The sequence below is a fragment of the Micropterus salmoides genome, unplaced genomic scaffold (assembly GCF_014851395.1).
Source record: "Micropterus salmoides isolate LMB-PRFRI ecotype aquatic unplaced genomic scaffold, ASM1485139v1 Ms_hic_scaffold_5, whole genome shotgun sequence".
In the NCBI taxonomy this organism is placed as follows: Eukaryota; Metazoa; Chordata; class Actinopteri; order Centrarchiformes; family Centrarchidae; genus Micropterus; species Micropterus salmoides.
Window position 1 is genome coordinate 11,443,137 of NW_024044237.1, and position 21,143 is coordinate 11,464,279.

The 21,143-nt window shown below is 39.6% G+C and overlaps 3 protein-coding genes across 7 annotated transcripts; 1 reads left to right on the plus strand and 2 right to left on the minus strand.

Annotated features, from left to right (window-relative positions):
- Positions 1-186: 186 nt before the first annotated feature.
- psmd10 (proteasome 26S subunit, non-ATPase 10) lies at positions 187-4,522 on the minus strand. Its single transcript, XM_038699898.1, has 5 exons — positions 4,305-4,522; positions 4,105-4,203; positions 2,671-2,817; positions 1,481-1,647; positions 187-683 (listed from the first exon to the last, which is right to left on the minus strand). Exons 1-5 carry the CDS (start codon positions 4,416-4,418, stop codon positions 530-532), a joined length of 681 nt encoding a protein of 226 aa, XP_038555826.1. The 5' UTR covers positions 4,419-4,522; the 3' UTR covers positions 187-529.
- A 1,768-nt stretch (positions 4,523-6,290) lies between these two features.
- nxt2 (nuclear transport factor 2-like export factor 2) lies at positions 6,291-7,760 on the plus strand. The gene is made up of 4 exons (XM_038699901.1): positions 6,291-6,449; positions 6,648-6,734; positions 7,077-7,221; positions 7,364-7,760. Exons 1-4 carry the CDS (start codon positions 6,435-6,437, stop codon positions 7,546-7,548), a joined length of 432 nt encoding a protein of 143 aa, XP_038555829.1. The 5' UTR covers positions 6,291-6,434; the 3' UTR covers positions 7,549-7,760.
- On the minus strand, positions 7,672-19,423 carry acsl4a (acyl-CoA synthetase long chain family member 4a). 5 transcript variants are annotated; one of them, XR_005441993.1, is made up of 16 exons: positions 19,273-19,423; positions 16,828-17,391; positions 16,554-16,731; positions 16,350-16,459; positions 15,228-15,366; positions 14,969-15,119; positions 14,448-14,571; positions 14,211-14,282; positions 13,905-14,044; positions 13,640-13,812; positions 13,480-13,554; positions 13,213-13,401; positions 12,937-13,051; positions 12,709-12,776; positions 12,540-12,583; positions 9,081-9,217 (listed from the first exon to the last, which is right to left on the minus strand). XR_005441993.1 is itself a non-coding variant. In XM_038699899.1 (15 exons), exons 2-15 carry the CDS (start codon positions 17,182-17,184, stop codon positions 8,720-8,722), a joined length of 2,139 nt encoding a protein of 712 aa, XP_038555827.1. In that variant the 5' UTR covers positions 17,185-17,391; positions 19,273-19,423; the 3' UTR covers positions 7,672-8,719. The 5 variants fall into 5 exon arrangements, 2 of the variants coding, with proteins under 2 accessions (XP_038555827.1, XP_038555828.1); XM_038699899.1 differs by lacking the exons at positions 12,540-12,583; positions 12,709-12,776 and adding an exon at positions 7,672-8,877 and having other exon boundaries at positions 9,060-9,217; XM_038699900.1 differs by lacking the exons at positions 12,540-12,583; positions 12,709-12,776; positions 19,273-19,423 and adding exons at positions 7,672-8,877; positions 17,676-17,826 and having other exon boundaries at positions 9,060-9,217.
- Positions 19,424-21,143: the final 1,720 nt, after the last annotated feature.

Genomic DNA, 21,143 nt, shown 5'->3' on the forward strand with positions numbered 1-21,143 from the left:
ACTAACAACATACCAAATACAGAACATGGGAGAGAGCTAATGGGTCAAGCTATGAATAAAATAAATTTGGTGTCCACTGTATGAAGGGCAACTATTTCATTAATTAAAAGGCAGCAATATGTCAAAGGACAGCAAACATTTGCTGGATCTAATGCTTGCATGTGCAACAAGAAATCCTACGCATGCTTTATTAATGGGCTGAAAGATCATTTTTATTCAGTAAATTCTGCAACAATTTAAACTTAATAGAATATAGGCTGCAGTGTTGGATCAACTGCATTTTGTGCAGGCGAGAATGTTTCTGAGCAGACCTCCGAGGTCTGAGCAGTTTCACTGCCCCACCTGAGGAGCAGGATGCTGTACAGTCTAACTTTTCTCCCTGGCACGGTCTCATCTTCCACCTGGAACACATCTGAATGTGTCACAACAGGCCGCTCAGGGAGGATCAACTGGAATGAGAATTCTCACTATGTAACATGGCGATGGTGGGGATTCGAACTGGAACGTGACCTGTAGGTCTGTAAACACATCATCCCTCCACAATCCGACGAAGTAAGTTGCCCAGACTGCCCTTGGCTATCTGAAGGGGGGTCTTCTCCTCCTTGTTCTCAATGTAGATGCTGGCCCCATGTTCCACCAGCAACTTGGCTGCTTCTACACGTTCCTCATCACACGCCAGGTGGCTGGTAAAAAAAAAACATCCATGTAGAATTGTAAATACAAAAATGCTTTTAACATTTTCAATGTTGTAAGCACCACATACTAATCCATTCACCTCACTTATATTAGGGTGGAGGTAAAATCTAAAAAAAAAGAAACTAAAAACTAAAATTCAAAGCAAATGCAACCAAACCTAGCTAAGATGGCTTTTTAATTTAGGTGAACTGACCCTTTAAGGTTACAGAACTGTGCAAATGTTTTGTGGAGTGGAAGAATTGATGCTGTTTGAAGGCAAAGGGTGGTCACACCAAATACTGATTTGATTTAGATTTTTCTTCTGTTCACTCACTTTGCATTGTGTTAATTGATAAATATAACCTATTACTAACTGCCCTTCATTGTCAAAGAGGAGACATATACATTGGCTTCTTTGCACTTATGTCACACAACACCAGTTCCTTTAATCTGGTGACTTGTATTTGTCATCTGTACCTAGCTACTCTACTCCCTCCATCTGGAATACATCACAGACTTAGTTGAAACTGAGAAATCTGATTTCCTTTGATGAATTTAAACATCGACTTGGAACTAGAATCTTTAAGTTGTTGTCAAATAACTAATTTCTTTAAACCTATGTTCAAATTGTACATTTAAGTGGTCTTAAAGTTTAACTGTTTATTCTTTACAGTATTTTCCCCACCTAAACGAGTACTCTGTGTTTGCTCATTTCAGCCTACATTATTATGTTCCTTCTTATTCTATTCTGTGTTTGTATTGACAGCCACAATGTTGCATTAGACAACTACTTATTCACACATACAGTGGTGTGTTGCCCTGTGAGTCCTGGATGTTAGTTGAGGCACTCTGTTTGAGAAGTAGCTGGATGAGGCGGTAGTTGCCCTTAGCAGACGCTCTGTGAAGGGGAGTAGACTCCAACTTGTCTGAGACATTGGGGTCTGCTCCGTTTTCTAACAACAGCAGGGCAATCTATAAAAAGAAAGCGGTATTACTCACAAGAGACCTATTTTTAAATTATGTGATTTCCCATTTACGAGAAAGACATGTTTTCAGATCCTGTCCTGTTGGTTTCGAACTGGCAGGCCACAGTTCATTTGGGAAACTCCATGTAAAAGTTATAAAACCCTATGTCACTTATCATCTGGAATAAAACTGAATTTCCAATAATTCATAACAGAAGCCATCTCATTGCACCTTCATATAGAGCAGACCGTGTAGAATGTCAGTGTTTGATTTCAGCAAACTTTCCTCATGTATGCCAAAAACACACTTTGACATCTGATAATACATAAAATACAAACAATTGAAAAAAATCCTTAACTTGCATAGTATTTTTAACTCCTTTTACCTCAGTATAACAAAGTAATGGTAAGTTCGGAAATATGTTGTTTCACACACCAGTGAATGGTTAGGGACAAACATCTTTTATTTAAGACTTGAGATAAGGTATGTTTGTCCACTTTCTGTGTGGATTTTACAGTTAAAGCATATCATGCTTATAAATGTGATATCATCATCATTAAATCATCGATTTAGTTTGGATCCAAATAAATAAAGGGGAAACCCTTAAAAAAAAAAAAAAAAAAAAAATAGCTTCTGGTTCAGAACAACTGATTTTGAGATAGTGATGTTCCCAAATATTAAAAGCAGTGTCCTATTAAAGAATTAAAAGTACCAAGATGATCTCATAAAGTGTCTTAATTTAATACAGTCCAAACCCCAAAGAAATTTAATTCAATATAATGTCAAGACAAAACAGCTAATTTTTAATTTTGGATTTTTACTTGTATGACAATATGACTTACTGATGAATTGATTATCAAACAACTTTCTGTGGATTGATTATTTTTAAACTTCACTTCAGCAGCAAAATATGACTAAATATATTTAGAAATAAATAGATTATTGGAAATATCACACTATTGTAATTAAAATATCATTTCCATTACATGTATTTAGCTACTTGAAAGACATTAAAGAAAAATACCTTACCTCATATCTGTCTTTAGAGGCGGCATAGTGCAGAGGGGTGCATCCATTTTGATTAACTGAATTCAGCTGAGCTCCTTTGGATATCAGAGATTTCACTATTTCCTCTCTGCCTGCAGATGCTGCAATGTGAAGAGGGGTCCACAAAGCCTGGGAAGGAACACAGCACATGTAGTCATTTCACAAACAAGGTGAACCAGATTGAGATTACTCAATACTGTGTCTGCTTACATTCTGGATCATGAGACTGATAATATTTTTTATTAAAACACTGAAATAGTCTACAAAATAAAAATTAAATGTTTACATTAATAAACAAACTTTTGTAGTTTGGGTCGTTATCTAACTGTCATCCCTTCATGACCTTAGAAGATGAAAATACTGCATCACACCTTATTTTACACATTTAAAAAATTTAAATCCACCTGGCTAGAATAAAACTGACTGGGAGCAAGTCCAGATTTATAGTACTGCTGGACAAAAGTGAAGTCGAAATGGACAAACATGGCGATGTCAGTCTAGTTGATACCCTGACCGTGTTAAAAGTGGATTAACCATTGTTGGATGTATGTCACCGACACAACTGGAGAAGACATGGGGGGGGACTCAGTTATATGGCTACAGATTGTCATGTTTACCACTTAATAGACGAGTTCCAGTAAAAGGTTTTGTTGTGGATTTAAATAATGTAACAGAGTTGTTGTTGATAGTCACAGAAAAAGGTGTGCAACAAGTTCTGTGTTGGATTTCAAATCTGTAGGAAGTATTCTTGGATCTTTTGTTCCCAAACCCATTCAGTGCAAATACTGAAAGTGCTAAGTGGGATGTGTGGTATACGTGGAGATGAGAAGTGCATCAGCAGAACCTGTGGTAAAGAACCCAAGCGTAATCAGTGTGGGAGGAGTCATGAAACATGGCAAGCAGACTGCCCACAGAGGAAAAAAAAAAAAGATGTCAAGAGGATCAGGTCCAAAAGAAGGGTAAGCCATGAGGAAGTAGGTAGTCAAGATTCAAGAAGTAAGGGAGAACAAATCAGTGATGAAGATTGTGTAAGGACATGATAAAGTTCTTAGCATTTAACTGGCCATGGTGATTAACTGTGCTGCCGAGGCAGAAAGGAAATCTGAGAGAACTGATATAGTTGTTTATGCTAAGAAAGTTTTTGGATAACTACTGGAGAGGAAGTGCATTTGAGACAAGCTTTCAGGCCGTCTCAGAGCCCAGACTGAGGAGGCCAAGTTTTATTAGAGAATGGGATATGGTGGGGAAGAACCTGCATTTTATTTACGTAGCATTTTTTATAAGTTAGATTAACATTAGATATGAGAACTGACTCTTCTTTAAATCCAAAAAACGGCGGTAATACCACATTTTGGATGCAAACCCCCTCTAAAACCCAACGAATAAGAGGAAGATCCATTAAAAGGCCAAACGTACATCATCTGGCAGATTCACTTCGACTCCCAGGTCAAGCAGAAACTCCACAATGTTGGTATGGCCAGCAGAACAAGCCCAATGCAAGGCGGTCCTACAGTCCTGAAATTACAGAAAGTCGTTGGTGAAAACGTCCCTTGACACTTGTCAATATTTCAGTATATAACGTTACAGGCTAACAACAACATGCGTACATAACTTACCTGGTCGGTTTTGCAGGCAAGCGTTTTATCTGACAGAATGCACTCTTTTAATTTCTCAAACTGCCCCGTGTAAGCAAAATTACAGACCTCCACGTTTGATACAGAACCCTCCATTGTTAAATATGCTTTAATTGGCAAGCAAAACGTATGGTGTGGATGCTCAGGAGCTCTTTCGTTTCAGATTTCAAGCAGAGGAGCAATGACTCAGGAAATTATGAACTCTATTTCCGCACGAGAGATTGTTCCCCTTCAAATTAAAATACTTCTTCTTCTTCAGCGTTTATTGGCGGTTGGCAAACTAGCTTAGAGGTGCATTACCACCACCGACTGGACTGGAATGTGGAATGAATGAACGAACATATGAATAACCAATAGTGACTGAAGAAGGTGATTTCCCTTGACAATTTTTTACAATGAAGTAGCACATGTTTGACTGTTTCTGGTGTGCATTTTCACGATTGGGTGCTTGTCAATAATATGGTTGAGACCTGAATGACCAAGGTGATGATATTTTCTTCCCTTTGTTTCATCACCAACATGTTTTCCAATATTCCTGCCATATACTGATTGTGTCCTAAAATCTTAGCATCATCTTTGCATTAATGGATGTTGTAGGACCTGCATAGGCCTAATTAAGAGTGTTTGTTTGGCCAGTATGTTGAAGTCTACACTTGGCATGGGAATTACCCAGGACGGAATTGATAAAATTGAAACTGTGGGACTGTACTGTAATTACTGTAATCCTATGTGTTCTGCTTTTGCATCACCAATCCACCCAAAACTTGTGAAAAGTATTCCTTTATATTCCCAGCAGTCTGCTAAAACACTTTTGACAGGATGAGTATAGCCACTTCACTTTGCCCCTGGCGCTGATACTGGAGATGTTTTGAATGAAACATATTCATACATATTCAGGCCCTGAGCGTGGAACTTTTTGAGGTTTGATTCTGCTGCTATACACCCACAGTCAAAGACAGATCAGTGCGCACTGCCCTGTTTATATTTTGTAGACCTCTTCTTACCCCTAACTCCTTCCCTGACAAAGAAGTAAGTATATTGATGGCCATTTTACATTTGTTCTTAACTTTATCCACATGAATATTCCATGTGAGTTTTTTTGTTAAACCAAACCCCAAGAAATCAATTATCTTTTATTTGTGCTAAAGGGGTTATTCATACAAGATGGGTGAGATTTTATGCCGTCTTGAGAAACAAATGACTTGTGATTTTACTACTTGAATCCCCATTCACTTGCCCATTTTTCCTTTTCAACTATTGCAGCTTGTATTTTCTTATTGACATTAGATTGTCTTATCTTCTCATTGTCATCACTTATCCTCAGAGCCCCATCATTTGCATACAAAGATTTTCCTGCACTTTGTACATCCTAAGCGAAGATATCAATTATGTTGAATAACAACAGACTACATACACCAAGAGTTCATCCACCATATACACCGGAGTATTCTGCACCTAGCCAACTTTTCCTGTCAAATGAAAAGTCCTTAACCCAATTATACTCTTAATTACTATAAAAAAGTAGCCTGATTTGTTCTGGTTTGTTCTCCTGGTTTGGAACAGGCACTATTATTGCTTGTTTCCATACTGACCGAATGTCTCTTACTGTTGCTAAATGTTTGTGTTCAGCCTTTTCTAAGTTTCTGGAGCCATTTTATTCCCACTCTTCGTCAATGGCAGTTTATCATTTCTTCTGATCATGCCACAGACATCTGACTTCTATAGGCCTACATCTCCTTCAGTACAACTATAATATTGCCTCCAAAATGCGCTCTATTATGTTCTTATCGTTCTCTTTCCTGTTACATGGGCCCATCGCCATTTCCATACCGTTTTTATTAATAATTTAATTAATTTAGTTATTCTATTTGATTCACTGACTGAACACATAGAAGATACCAGAGGTCTGTAATCGCGCAGGGGCCGATATTGCTTTTAACAGAATAATATTTTATTTTGGTAGTACCGCTGGTGACCGGAGGAAGTAATACAATTGGCAAAATGGCTGCGCTGGCTGCTAAATGAAGAAGAAGAAGAAGAATAGTCGCCTAAAGTGATGCTTGACATAATATTCTACCATTCATTGTTGTTGTGATCCATATAGCTGTACTGATGGCAAGCACGCTGGTAAGTTTGAAACTTTCGCTACACCTTTACGTTGAAATCAACCAGCTAGCTTAACCGCATGTTTGCTAGCTCACGTAGCGAAATTACTTTTCAATGCGCGTCTTTTACAATAAAAAGTCGCCTCTACTAAGTTGACGTTAGTGGTATTAATGATCTGATTAATCGTGATAAACATTTGATAAATGACTGTCTCACTAGGACTTCAGGACTCATGCCGACCAGTCATGCAGATATTCAGAAGAATTCGTCAACATTTATTATGACTGCATGGATAAGAAAAGGAGGGTGAGTGGTGGGTTTGTTCTCTGATTTGGAAAACATCAGTCCTCTAGTTATTGTAAACAACTTGTGTGAGCACACTGAAGCCTGACCCCATACATCGGCTTGGTTAATATTACCAACAGAGTTTAGGTTCACAGATAAATCAGCATTGGCGTAAAATATCAGCCAATAATAATAATAAACTGCAGTCCAAAATATCCAAAGATGTGTTCATGATAGCTTAGCTAAGTTACATCGTTGTCAATAACTTTACATAGTTTGCTTACAAGGCAATAGGTTTCAATTGTAAAACACATAACAAATTTAAGGGGTCCTTAAATTGTGTTCTTGTTTCCTATGTCTCAGAACTTGACCCGGCTCTACCTGGACAAGGCGACCTTGGTGTGGAATGGGAATGCGGTGTCGGGACAGGATGCTCTGGGCGAGTTTTTTGAGTCGCTGCCTTCAAGCGAGTTCCAAGTTCACACGCTGGATTGTCAGCCAGTTCACGGTTAGTGGCACAAACTCAAAACACATCCAAGTGCTATTGGTGATTCTCAAATGTGTTTCCCAGAGTAGAGAATTGTCTTAATGTGAAGCAGAACAATGCAAAATAACTAATCTTGCACCAATTACCCATTCTTAATTCACAGAACAAGCAACCCAAGGCCAGACTGCACTGCTCGTGGTGACTGGTGGGACAGTAAAGTTTGAAGGGAACAAGCAGCGTTTCTTTAACCAGAATTTTCTTTTAACCGCTCAGGCTTCACCTAACAATGACCAGCCTGTTTGGAAGATTGCTAGTGACTGTTTCCGATTCCAAGACTGGAACAGCTGAGGTTTACCTCTTCTCAGCTTTCCGCCCTGAAATGTATGGACACTTATTGATGATCTTGAAAATCAACCTGCCGTTTGTTAATTTGTTTTTGTAATAAAATCAAAAATGTCGTGCAACACCAAATACAAAAAGAGGTTTATTCTTAAACTGTTGAACAAGGCATGTGACCACAATGGTGGAGTAATAAATACAAATAGGATCGCCAAACCGTTAAGTGACTGTCAACGTCTGCCTTCTTATTCATGATACAAATCCATCAACACAACACTTCAAAAAATACAAAGAACAAACTTGAAATGAACAGACTGCACTTTAGATAGCCTTCTGATACCAAATTGTTCATTAACCTGTTAACTGAGGTAAAATACGCACGGTATTACAATATGCCAGCTCTTACTAGCTAATGCTAACAAGCAATTTAGTTGTCAAGCATACTTGCTTATAAATAAATAAGGTGCCCACAATAATTTTGACAGTTCCATATATTAAAACATTTGCTTATCTTCCTGAGTCATTTTGGTCTTACTTTCTGAATAAATTGACACAATAACAAATGCATAAATAAAACATTGGTCAGAAAACAATTGTGGATAAGCAGACATGATCACTTTTTTTCTCTATGATCCCTGTTAGTGGGTGGGGATATTTTTCCTAAAGTAAACTTCACACGGCACTTGAGCCATTTCAATAACACAAAATAAAGTATTTTGTTATTATCTAGGTGCCACTTACTTATGCTTGACTACACTGCAGACTGAAGGCATGTAACACGATGGCGATTACAGTTGCTATTGTTTAAAATGGCAGTAACAACAAAGCATCTGCGACATATGGCGGACAGAGTTCCAACAGATTTAAGTGGAAGGCAGTTAAGTACTGTAATGGTCTCAGATCCATTTCTTGGACTAAGAGTGGCCACTTGAGTGTAATTGACAATCAAAGCTTCTACACACAAGAATAAAAAGCAGCACACATGGACCAGCAGTTACAACTATCTACAGTTACAGCTTTTCAATGTTCATAAATGAATGTTTCATATTCAAGACATTTTCGTTTGGATGCCCGTGGTACATAAACAGCATAAAAATACAACTGGGTACCGGGAAGATTATTTACAGGTACAAACAGTGGTTATGGTGATAATCGGGACTCTTGGGTGAAATCGTCGGAGTTATTTGCCCCCATACATTCTCTCTATGTGGTGGAGATAGTGGTTCTTCAGCTCTTTCCTCTTCAGCTTGAACGCGTCGGTGACGAGACCTGTCTCGGGGGTCCACGGCTCTGGACTCAAATGCACCTTCACTGGTATCTCAAATCGCTGGAGTTTAACTTTATGGATGGAAATTGAAGAGACACAGAACTGTGATGCTCAGCCATATTTACCACAGTATAGTACAAAGAATAATTTGCTCTTTGGTACTATAATATTGATACACGACGTATAGAGAGAACATGTACAGTATAAGTGGAGATAAGGGTAGAATATCATGAAAAACATGGTCAACTCTTACTGTTGGCAGCAACCTCCTTGATCGCCTTCAGAACCTCTCTTTCCATGTCGGGGTGAGTGCAGATCTCCTCCCATGTTCCTACAATACCTCTCTGTTTGGCCAGTTCTGTCAACTTTTTCTGGTTGGGAACCACAAAGCTGATCACGTAGTTCTGGTTACTGCCAAGATTAGAAACAAGGTTGATTGAGTGCGTGCTGCTGCTCACTGCTAAAAATGTGTTACAGTATTTAAACTAGCTGAAATAATTCACTGAAGTCATGGCTGATGTGGCATTTAAAATACAAAACTTAAAGCTGAGATAGTAGTTCAAGTTTCAGTTCAAGTCTAAGCACTGAATGAAGCTGAAGTATTGATTTAATTGCAAGCGCTGAGTAAGTTGCATCACTGAAAGTGCTCAAAGGAGTTGTACATTCAGCATAAGCTCAAGCAGATGAAGCATCATTTGAAGAGAAGGGGATACGTTCACTTGAAGTGAAAGCCCAGAAAGAATTAAATAACAGTTCAAGGGTCAGCATAAGAGTCAGCAATGAAAGCAGTTGGAGTAAACGTTGTATGAACAGTAGAGGTGTTAGACTTAACTATTCGACTAGGGGCTTAAGAGGTTTTGGTTTTTTTAAGCTGTGAAGACCTGAGACCTGAAAGGGTTTGAAGTGTCAGCTGAAGTGAAAGATGAATGCAGATGAAATGTCAGTTAATATGTGTGAAGGAAATTCTTGTGAGCTGGTCAACCCTTATTGATGAAGACGGTTACTTTCTGAAATCAGAAACAAAGGGCTAATATTGACCTTGGGCTGCCTAGGAGATAGACCACAGAGTTCGGACTTATCAAGGCAACAGTCTTGTCAGTCTGGTCAACCAAACAGACAGAGTTTAACTTACTGATTTAGAGTCACAGGCTGTACCTTTGCCTTACTTTAGCTCTGCAAATGACCCTATCATGACCTTGGGAAAACCTCTCATGTCATGTTTTGTAGTTGAAATTCATGAAAAAGATTTTGTTGTGAATCAAAATGCAACATTTCTTTTTCCTTTTGGTAGGAAAACTTTCTCCCATTTCTTTTTTGACAGTGGGAGGATTTACAATACAGTGGAAACCTCTTGAACACGTCTGTTGGGGTGATACTGACTGCAAGCGGATGGTTAAAATTGAATGTTTTTCTTTATTTCCCCAGATTACCATCTCATTGACATTTGTATATTTGTTGAATATAAAGTCATAAGATGGACAGCTTCGCCATTTACTGGTTTGTTTGTTTGTTTGTTTTTTTACTTACTTTTAAAATACAGTACAGCTATATTCAACGCGCTACAAAATTACTGTACCGTGTACAATTCAAAAACACTATACATTAATATAGTGCAGTAAATTTAGCTGATGGTAATTCAAGTTATAATTAAAGCTGCAAGCAGTGTTGGGCCGGCCCTCGCGTCGAGGTGTGAGGCGGCCGCGTTACATATTGTGGAGCTCTGCCGGTGCGGCTGTAAATTTCCTACTCGCTTTGGACGCCGCATGAAGGTGTTATACGTCACTTCCTGTGTCCCCTTAGCACTTGGCGCTATGAATATAAATTAATATTGGCGTGTGGATGTCTTCGGGGTGGGACAGTTATCAAGCACGTAAAGTTTTGTTCAGATGTGAGCATGTACACTGAAGTTACAACAGCTTCCTGTGTCATGGCGAAGAGTTGATCTTTGACGCCACGCCACGGACATGCCCATCGTTGAAAACTCACAGATAGCAGAACTTTTCATCGTCAATGCCTTTAGAAGGCACAGCAGAAATTTGAAGTCAATCGGACTAAATCTGTAGGACGAGTTCGTTAAAGTACACACCCTGGAAATGGTGAAAAAGAGGTTAAAAAAAAATCACTTTCAATTCAAAAAGGCTGAGTTCCTGTTGAGTTTAGGGTATGGGTTCTTGAGGCTTTTTTGTGTGTCTTGATATGATAGATGTCCCCAGAAAATTGCTTGCATGTAGGTTGAAATAGGCGCGGGGGCAAATTTTTTCCAACTTTACAGGTGGCGCTATAGAGCCATTTTGCCATGCCTATGTGCGAGACCCTTAAAATACGTTTTTTGCCACACCTGACGTGTGCGCAAAGTTTTGTGAGTTTTTGAGCACCTTTAGGCCGTCAAAAGTGCGATTCATTTGGGAGAACAGTAATAATCTTTACAATTTCAATAGGGTCCTCACATGTTTCATGCTCAGGCCCTAATTAGGCTATAGCCTATAACAGTAATGTGCTTTTTACAAATACAGTAACATCAGAAGTGCAAATAGGTGTGTTCTGTTTGTCTAGTTTGTTTAGTGATGTTCTATCACTGTGTGGATGTTTTAACTGTGACCTGCCAAGGGACTGCAGATAAAAATTAGCTTTAAAAATACATCAAATGGTAACATTTATGTTTAATATTGTACGAGGCGGGTAGCCCGTTAATCGGAAGGTCGGTGGTTCAATCACCGGCTCCTCCAGGCTGCATGTCGAAGTATCCTTGGGCAAGATACTGAACCCCTGGTGTCTGTTCCGCCAGTGTATGAATGTGTGTGAATGTTAGTTTCTGTTGAATGAATGAATGGTGAATGCAGATGTAGTGTAAAAGCGTTTTGAGTCGAAAAGACTAGAAAGGCGCTATACAAATACGGAGCATTTACATTTGCATAGGCACTTTCCAAATAAAAGCAAAAACTCAAGTCTAAAGGAAAGGAAACTTAAATGCGAGGAATATGTAGCTGTTAACTGTGTATCTGCTGCTTCTTTACCTACGTTTTATTATCTTTATTTCCTGGTTCACATGATTTAAACCAGTTAGGTTAGTTATCGGATAGGGAACACTGGGAACACTGCTCCACCTGGATGTTACCTTTGATGTGTGATTTAGTCTAATTTAAGTTGACACGAGGTGAGTTCTCAACTCTGTTCTGTTTGACAGTGAGTGCACTAACAGCTTGTTGTTTTCCCAGATCACAAAGTGCAATGCAGAGCTTGTTTAGTCATTTTTGCGGTTGTTGAATGGAACTGTTTATTAATACTCTGTCAGGGTTCAGCACAAACTTTTCATTTGGTTAGGTGGAACTTGTTAGGTTGCCACTGCTTCACTGTATGCACCCCAGCTGGTTTCCACGCTGAGAAAGAGATGTTTAGCTGCAATAAGTCCATGAGAGATTAACTTTTGTTGACACTGATTAAAATGTATATTCTCAGAAACTTCCAATATCATAAAGGTTTGTTCTGTTTGTAAAGTGCTTATAAGCATGTTTGATATTACACCAAAAATATCTAGAAACACTGTAGTTTGGGGGAGAGTGCACAACAATGTAAAAGAGTGGCTTCAGCTGACATTTATCACACAGAGGTGCGACATCTAAAATTAATTCATGAAGTTAGGAATAATGAATAATCAGTGTAATAATAATAGAACAATAGAATAGAATAATAGAACATAAATGAATATGTCTCAGTTGTAAACATGTCAACTGACCTATGGAAAGACAGCATAATTCCTCTTCCCGAGCTTTCTGTGCTCTGTAGAAGGCATTTAGAGATTCTGAAAGGCATTGTAAACCTCATACCCAACCTAAGACACTGATCAAGTTCATCTGGTTAACTCTGGAAAAATCTGTGAGGAAGGATCTCAGGTAATTCCTAACCTTTAGGTTTCTAGTTGTTGATTTTATTTGCATCTAACAGTTGCCCTTACAATCCAGGCATTGGACTCCTGTGCGAAAAATCATCAACAGTGATTTTTAGGTTTTCAGTAACTTTGAATGCTTTGCATGGTACATCCGTGTATTCCTACACAAAGAAATGGAAGAAATGTGACTCCCAAAATCACATTTTCTGTGACTTCATTAAGTAAATGAAGGCGGCTTACTCACCTGTTAGCATAGGCACAGATGTTATCTATGAGAGCGCAGTTTTTCAGGGCAGACTCCACTTTACCGAGAGACACATACTCTCCGGCCTGCAGTTTGACCAAATCTTTCTTGCGGTCTAAATGAGAATTTAAAAATCTGTTCAGAACAGTGCTCTGTCATCAAAACAGTCTGCCTGTCAGAAGTTACAACCACACTGAATTAGTATAAATAGTGTGCCTTTTACAAACACCTTCAGAGGACAGCCATGGGCCTAAAGGAGAACAATTATATACACACCAACTATTTGTAGACAGCCATCTGGGTAAATCTCTCCCACGTCTCCGGTGCAGAACCATCTCTGACCGTTCTCATCCACAAAAAAGTCTTGGTCGTTGTTATCATTCCCGTAGTAACCCATGGTTACATTGGGACCACCAATCAGGATCTCCCCTCTTGGGTTTGGCTTGTCTTTACTAGTGTAGCCACCTGAGAAAAGGTGCAAGTTACCCTGTAATTAAAAAAAGACCTCTCATCCTGTAAGTATACACATGTTTTCAGACCTACCTTCAGCCCAGTCCCTGAGTTTGATCTCACAGCACAGAAGAGGAGCCCCAACACGGCCTGTGCTGATGTCCGCAACTGTATAATAAGATATTATTTCACACAGTTATTCATTTTCATCTTTACACTCTCTTCCTACTCTGCACTTTAAATCTCATCTTACCCTCTGTGATGGTGCCCGCTCCACAGGTTTCAGTGAGGCCATAGCCCTGGCCCACTGGGCAACAGAAACACACATTCATAAATCTCTGAGTGTCTGCGGACAGGGGGGCTCCTCCAGACATCATCATCCTCACCCGTCCCCCCAACAATTTCTTCACTTTCTGGAACAACAGGCTGCAAAGAAAGATTAAAGAGTGTTTGATTTCAAGTTGATACAACACAACCACATTTGTACAGTCACAGGAGGAGACATGGTGGTTTCTTACGCATTGCAGAGTGGTGCGTCATAGCCCCTCTTGATCTGCTCTAGTTTATATTTGTAGCCCAGTGTAAACAGCTTCTTCTGAATGAAACCCATTTCCTGCACTTTGCTCATCACATTCTTGTTGATGCGATCCATAATTTCCTTGTAAGGAGAAAACATAGGATTAATTTATACATTTCACTACGAGCAGGTTAAAAAAAAAAAAGAATGTATAACTGAGCAAACAGAAAGAGGGGGAAAGCCAGAGAGAAGGAGAACAGAGGGGTGAGTTCCAGACAGAGGGCAGAATATAAAGCAGGATTCTTACTGGCACAGCTGCCATCAGGGTGGGTCTGAGCACAGAGCAGTCTCCCTTACTTCCTTTCTTTATCTTGGTGGACTAAAAGGACACAGAAAAAAACTGATAACATTAGACAGCAACAATGATTAAGCTAATGGCAATAATGTGGACAAGTAATAGTAACCACACCCTGGGATGGTATGAAGAAATATAGCATACACATTGACAGATAAAACACAACCTGGTGTTGGTGCTGGGTATTACCTGGTCTGACAGTGTCTGGGGGGATGAGTAGCCGATCCGACAGCCATATGTGACACAGGAGATTTCAGCTGTCATTTCCAGAACATGAGCCAGGGGCAGATAGGCTATGTAAGTATCTTTAGTCCTGCCAGACCACAGAGAGGGAAAGTCAAGGTTAGGGCCGGCAGTTTCTTTACACTTTTGGTGGTTCCATCGTTCATTGTTTGTAATATAGATAGCGCAGTCTCAAAAATGTACCATCCACCTCCTTACACCTCTACACAGCTGGAGAGTGGTGATTATTTTGCTCCTGGAAACATGCTCCAGCATTATTTTATATGGGAATTTCTACAGTTATCTACTTTTCTAAGCCAGTGTTGTGTTAGTTGAAATAGACAAAGGAACACTGGAGAGATGTGATATTTTGCGCAGAGCTGTGAAGCTGGGGTAAGTTAAACCCTGGCTGGAAAATGGTAAAAGAAACCCTGCTGTGGACATTATGTTATACTAAATCATATTTATTTACTAATACTGAAACTCACCCGAGTCCAGGGATGCGTTCACACTGGCCTGTCATTCCTGCAATTAGGTTACTGTGGACAATCATGACTCCTTTGGGTCTGCCTGTAGAGCCACTGGTGTACATCACCATAGCCAGATCAGATGGCTGGGGCTTCACAATAGCCCTCCCCACTGCAAGACAAACAAAACAGTTATTGTCCAGCACTGTATGAGGTGAGGTTTTTCCACTCCTGCATTTGACAAAGAAGCACAACCAAGGCGAGTCAGAGAAATACACACTATTCTCAGGCAGCGCGCCCAGGTCTTGCACGGCCTGCATGCTGTGGATGGACAGTCCTGCTGGGTAGCCTTCTGTGGTCACTTTCTTCTGGTCTACGTAGATCACGTGCTTCAGATTTGGGATCTGTGGAAGCACAATCTGCACAGAAAGAGAGGACAACGCTGCCATCACAACAGGATGCGCAATCAGTGATTTCCTTTTAAGAAGGCTTTCTAGCTCCATATTTACTGACAATCTTTATAATGGTCAGCAGCTTGACCTAGTAAATAAAAAAATAAATCACAATTATAAACATAAATATATGTTGAAATATGTTAGGAATCTAAAACGTCTCTTTGAAATGTTATCATATTCATATTAATTGTTACATTCTTTGGTTAATTTCCTTTTGATCTTGTTTCTTGTTTTGAGTATGGATTCAGGGGAAATGCAAAGATTGGAATCAAATCTATGCACAAAGCCCATGTGAGACATTGGCTATTTCTCCCAGCTTTGTTTTCCTAACCATTCTCACACTCATCTGTCCAGAGAGTCCTCATTTTGTTCTGCCTAATCTAAAAATGGTTTGGCAAGTGAAAATGTTGGAAACAACAGCGGTAATGAAGTTGATCTGTCTTTATAGAGGAAGCTACACCAACTTAAAAATGCAACTAGACTGAACACCATTCATTTAGTGCCAGACTGTACTATGTGGTGATGGCGCAATGGATAAGAGACACATGCCTTTGATGTGAGAGACCGGGGTTCAATCCCCCACTGTGACCCATCCACCATTGTGTCCCTGAGCAAGACACTTAACCCCTAGTTGCTCCAGAGGCGTGTGACCTCTGATATGTATAGCAATTGTAAGTTGCTTTGGATAAGCGACAGCTAAAAGAATAAATGTAAGATTTCCCACTTAAAAACACAGCAACAGATAATGCGTTCATTCATCTAGGATACTATATCTTTCTGGGTTCCAATGCCAATCCAAATTATTTAGTCTCAAATGATCATCTCATGATTATTATTATGGCTACTTAAATAGGCAGACGAGATGTTCCATGACCATAGATTCCTCATTACTTCTCTTGAAGTCAAAGGGAGCAGTTGTAATTGTGTTCTGTAAGGGATTCACTCACTTTCAGTTTAGTCTCAAGCAGTTCCGCACTGGTAACTAGATGTGTAACTCCAGTCTCGTTCAGTCCAAATGCAATTGCATCCTCTCCCAGTGTGGCATAGAATGTCACCACTGTGATGATGACAAAACATAAAAACAGCATTACATTAATACACACACATCTGTTATTCACAACTTAACATCTTGTATACTATAATGTACTTACATGGGAAATTGTGCCTAAAGCATGCCTGGGCAGTGATCATCCACTCTGCTCTGGTTTCACAGAAGATTGCAATGCTGCTTTTGGGCTGCTGCCCCAGCGCTGCCAATCCACTGCCAAACTGACTGACTATAGAGTCCAACTCATTGTAGGATAACCATCTATACTCCCCCAGGATCAGCTAGCAGGAGAAAGAGTCAGTTGCAACATCAGACATGTTTGTCCTCACAAGCATCCTTCTCCCCCCCAAAAATTTTATAATAATGGCAATCCTTACCTTTTTAAATACTTTACCACTGGGTTGAATCTCATTATCTTCGCTCAGTATATCTCGGGTGCCGAGACATTGCGCTGGTCCAAAGCGCTGCACAGCATGATCGAACAGCTTATCCAGTGTGTCCTTGCCTGGGAAGTCCTCTCTGGCCAGGGAATCGAAATGATCCACGGAGCGGTATGGTCCCTCTGCACAGCCTGAAGTGGAACGGGCCTTTATCCGCTTGGACAGAGCTTTCCTTTGCCCGGCACCAGTGATGTAGTACCAGGGCAGGAAGGACAGGACAGAGTACAGCCATACCATAAGGTGGAGTGGAAAGAGGAGGATAGATTGGAGGGCAGAGTCTGACTGGAGACCCATACTGTTCTTTGGTGGAGTAAGTGTTGAAGGGAACTGAGCAGGAGTGGTAGTCAGACTAGTTGCTTGTCCCAATGGTGTTTCAGGTGTGTAGTGGAAAATTGTGTTGGATGGGAAGTCTCATAAAGCGAAAAGTAGAGTAGATAATTTTTACAAATCTCGCAACTGCAGTATGAAAATATTTGGTCCACTGTCTCCAAAGCGTTACACCTTAAGTTGGAATAAAACAAAAAATAGGATCAGGAAAAGTTTATCTATCAAACACATGTGAAATAATGTATCATTTTAAAGCATGCCAACCGCTGTCTGGAAGAGGAAGTTGATTTGACAATGGCACACAAAAATAATGACCCTGACTAACCAATGGTTTGAGAATAAAAGAAGTCAGCTACTGACTAAACCTACCACCTGTAACTGAAAGTCATTTAAATCAATCCTTTGATTACCTCCTGTTACACCCAGGAGGACTGTGCAACAGTACTCATCTGACTCACCTTCATCTTGCTCTGTATGCCTGTCAGCTTTCAATGCTCAGGTATATAGGAGACCTACTAGGACGGTATGTCTCAACAGCGAATCCCTACCTTGTAATGCACACACCCGTCTGCCTTTAAACAATAAAGGACAGGTTATTTGAGAGGTCACGGAACGATGAAGCAATACATGGCCCATCTGAACAAACTGGCCCCTGTCCAATGACCGCAGCCCTGGGAGTTATGCTGAAGAGGATCAAGCAGCGGACAACCAATGACAGTACTCTTGAAGCTCACCCCACTCAGTGGTCAGTGAAAGGCCAATCCAGGGCAAGCGAAGCTTGCTAATGACCAAACTAAACCAATGACCAAACTAAACCAATGACCAAACTAAATGTTTTTATTGCTTTTCCTGTACAAAACAAGAAAAGAACTGCCACTGAACACTGTGTAATGTGGTAATTGTAGATTACAGCTGTCACGTGGGCCCTACTTTCACATCATAAAACAGATATAGAAAGATATGACTTGCACAACATTTGTTTATAAAAAGCAACTTTTTTTATATGGGTTGTAACATGACTATGTATCTATTCATCTACATTATCCAATTTATGATAAATAAAAAGTCAGTCTAGTGTACTTATGTTAAGGCCTCATTTTACACAGTGTGATTCACATTTCAGTGAATCATAGATCTACGTCACACATGTACGCCAGGACTTCCTTGGGTAAAGCATTCTTGTGTAATAACAGCATAGGTAGCAGCCTCTCCCTTCCAGTTATTAAAGCAGCTATGAAAACGTTGTTGCGTGACTTCAGATATAATTTGTTTTTGGTCTGTGGGACCTGACTTAACGGAAAAAAATTAAACAATTTCACTTGCAAATCATCGGTTTGCCTGGAGCAAGGCCAACAGTCAGGCATACAAGTGTCTTTATGAAGGCAGCATCTGATGTTTGACGTTTGTGATAAACCCAACTTTGATGTTTCAGATCTGATGACGGCGGGTACAGTAGTCCAGATACACTCATCACATATGCTGGAGTCATTTCCATGGTAACATAATGTTAACGTACCCATTTTGGACGGATATTGCAAATACAACCCTAATCCCCCACATCCATGAGCCAGATCTATCCCCACACCCATGTAAATCACGATTATATACCAGAAAATACCCTATTCAATGTGTTTCTACTTTCTAGACTTAATGTTCAAAAATGTCTTAAAACTATAAAAAGATAACGTTACACTTACATGAACCTGAAAATGTGAATTTATCAGAATTGTCTATCTTCAGATAAGATAAGACGACCTGTGAATTAACCACCTAATACATGCGGGATATGGCGGTTATCTGACAACGGGTGAGGAGCGGGAATGGCAGACGAAATTATGACAAAAGATGCAACACAGCCGCACGTTGTTGATGTTACAACCGTCGCTAAGTTGAGTAACGTTAGCTGCTGAGCATATAGCTGAATTTCAGCTCAACACTGCCCACATTAAATTAAACCTAACATAAACCTACAAACGGATAAAGAAAGTAATGAGATTAGAGTGGCCAGCCAGAGACTGATATACTGCTTATCTGGCAGGCTTTAGGCATTCTTACCTTCAGCTGCGAAAAACCCGGTCAGTCGTGCCTCTTCCTCTACCCGAGAAATGCCCGAAAGTAACCTTTTCTCAGGACTTAGAAACCCGGAACTACTACGTCATCTGATTCCATATTTCTGGACCAATGAGCGAGCATCCGAAGCAAATTTGCCCTCGGCGTTGTTTTCCTCTTACGTCTACGCTGGATGAAAAATATTGCAGGACGTTATACGTGCCGCCTCTGTCCCCAGATGTTATTGACATTTGTACTCACAAAGGATGATTCACAGCAGATCAGGTGATGCATTTATTCCGTCATGTATAAAAATGTTTACAAAATAACTCATTTCATTTTACTTAAATGTGTGTATTTTATGGAAACTTTTTTTAATAGCCTACAGTCTTACGTGTTGATCTGTGAAGACAGAAAACACATACTAGGCTAAAAGATATAATAAAATAAAATACCTCGTTTAGAATCAAAATATTGTTTGTTTCAGATGTTTATCTGCTGACAGCTGGACATAAAGATGTATTCTGCTTTGCTTAAAAGTCCATTCTCAGTGTGCACTGAGTGTAAGCTGCATATTGGGTCATTATTAACTTCCAAACTAGTTCTGATGTCATGAAATGTAAGCAAATTTTCCTCTCACATAGACAGAGATTAGTAGTCAAAAGCACCGGTTGTCTTCACTTTGTAACACTTAAATGGTACATTTACATGTTTGTTACAGTGTGAGTTTAAATCTTAGGTATTTGTTCACAAATAAATTATAAACAACCCACTCCATATTTGTCATGTGCATCACCACTGTATGTTACATGAATAAAACCTGTTGCCCCAGTGTATTCCTGTCGATGTCGCCCTCAAGTGGTTGAGAAATAGGAAACCGGAAAGGAACTAAAAGTTTCCTGTGTTTCGTAATACATTTTTACAGAATGCAAATTTACCAAGCATAGTAACTTCCAAGTACATTGTAGGACTGAGCAAATATAAACAAAGTGCAAATAACAAGTGCAGATACAAAAAATAAACTGTAAGAAAATGAAAAGGTGAAAATTAAATTTTAAAAAATTAAAATACATATATGAAATATGGAAATAAATAAGTGTATTGGCAAAAAAGATTAACTAAAGCCAAAAAAAAACCCAACACGCTGCTGATTACTGCATTATATTCCACTGTCACCTGCCACCTGAATTTTGTGTTTCCCTTTAAAGCCTATAAATAAAGACATTTCCACCATAACTTGGTGCAGAATTTTTTTCCAGAATGCTGGAAATTAAGTGTTTAATTCTCCAGATTTTCTGGGGGAGGGATAAATGCAGGGATAAATATCATTCATTGTTTAAAATGTACTACTTTAGGTTTAGGTGGTATAGGGAAACTAATGTATCCACATCTGATTTTCTTAGAGGTTACAGAAATGTATTCAAAGAACTGAAGTGGATAATAACACTGATTATCTCGTTACCATGGCACCTGTCAGTGAGTGGGATAGCCTAGGCCCGGTGTGACACCGGCCCTTACATGCTGCGTTCCAGGCAACTCGGAAAAAAACTGATTTCCAACTACAACTAGTAAAAAATCAAAACAAACGCCACTCAAAGTCGGAGAACCTACACTAGCAACAGCTGCTAGCCTACCCCCACTTCATAAAGAGGCAGCTGTCTGAAGTCACACAACAATAGCAGCACCCATGGAAGTGCATATTGTAAATGGTAAACCATCTACTAAAAGGCAACATAAAATACATCTGCCTGTATTTAATGAAAATAATACATACTAGTAAATAGTAACCCCTTCGAGTTCTTCAAAAACCAGTTAACACCAAGGGCACTGCTAAGGGTTTGCACACGTGAAAAAGGAAATCGCGTCGTGTTCCTGGA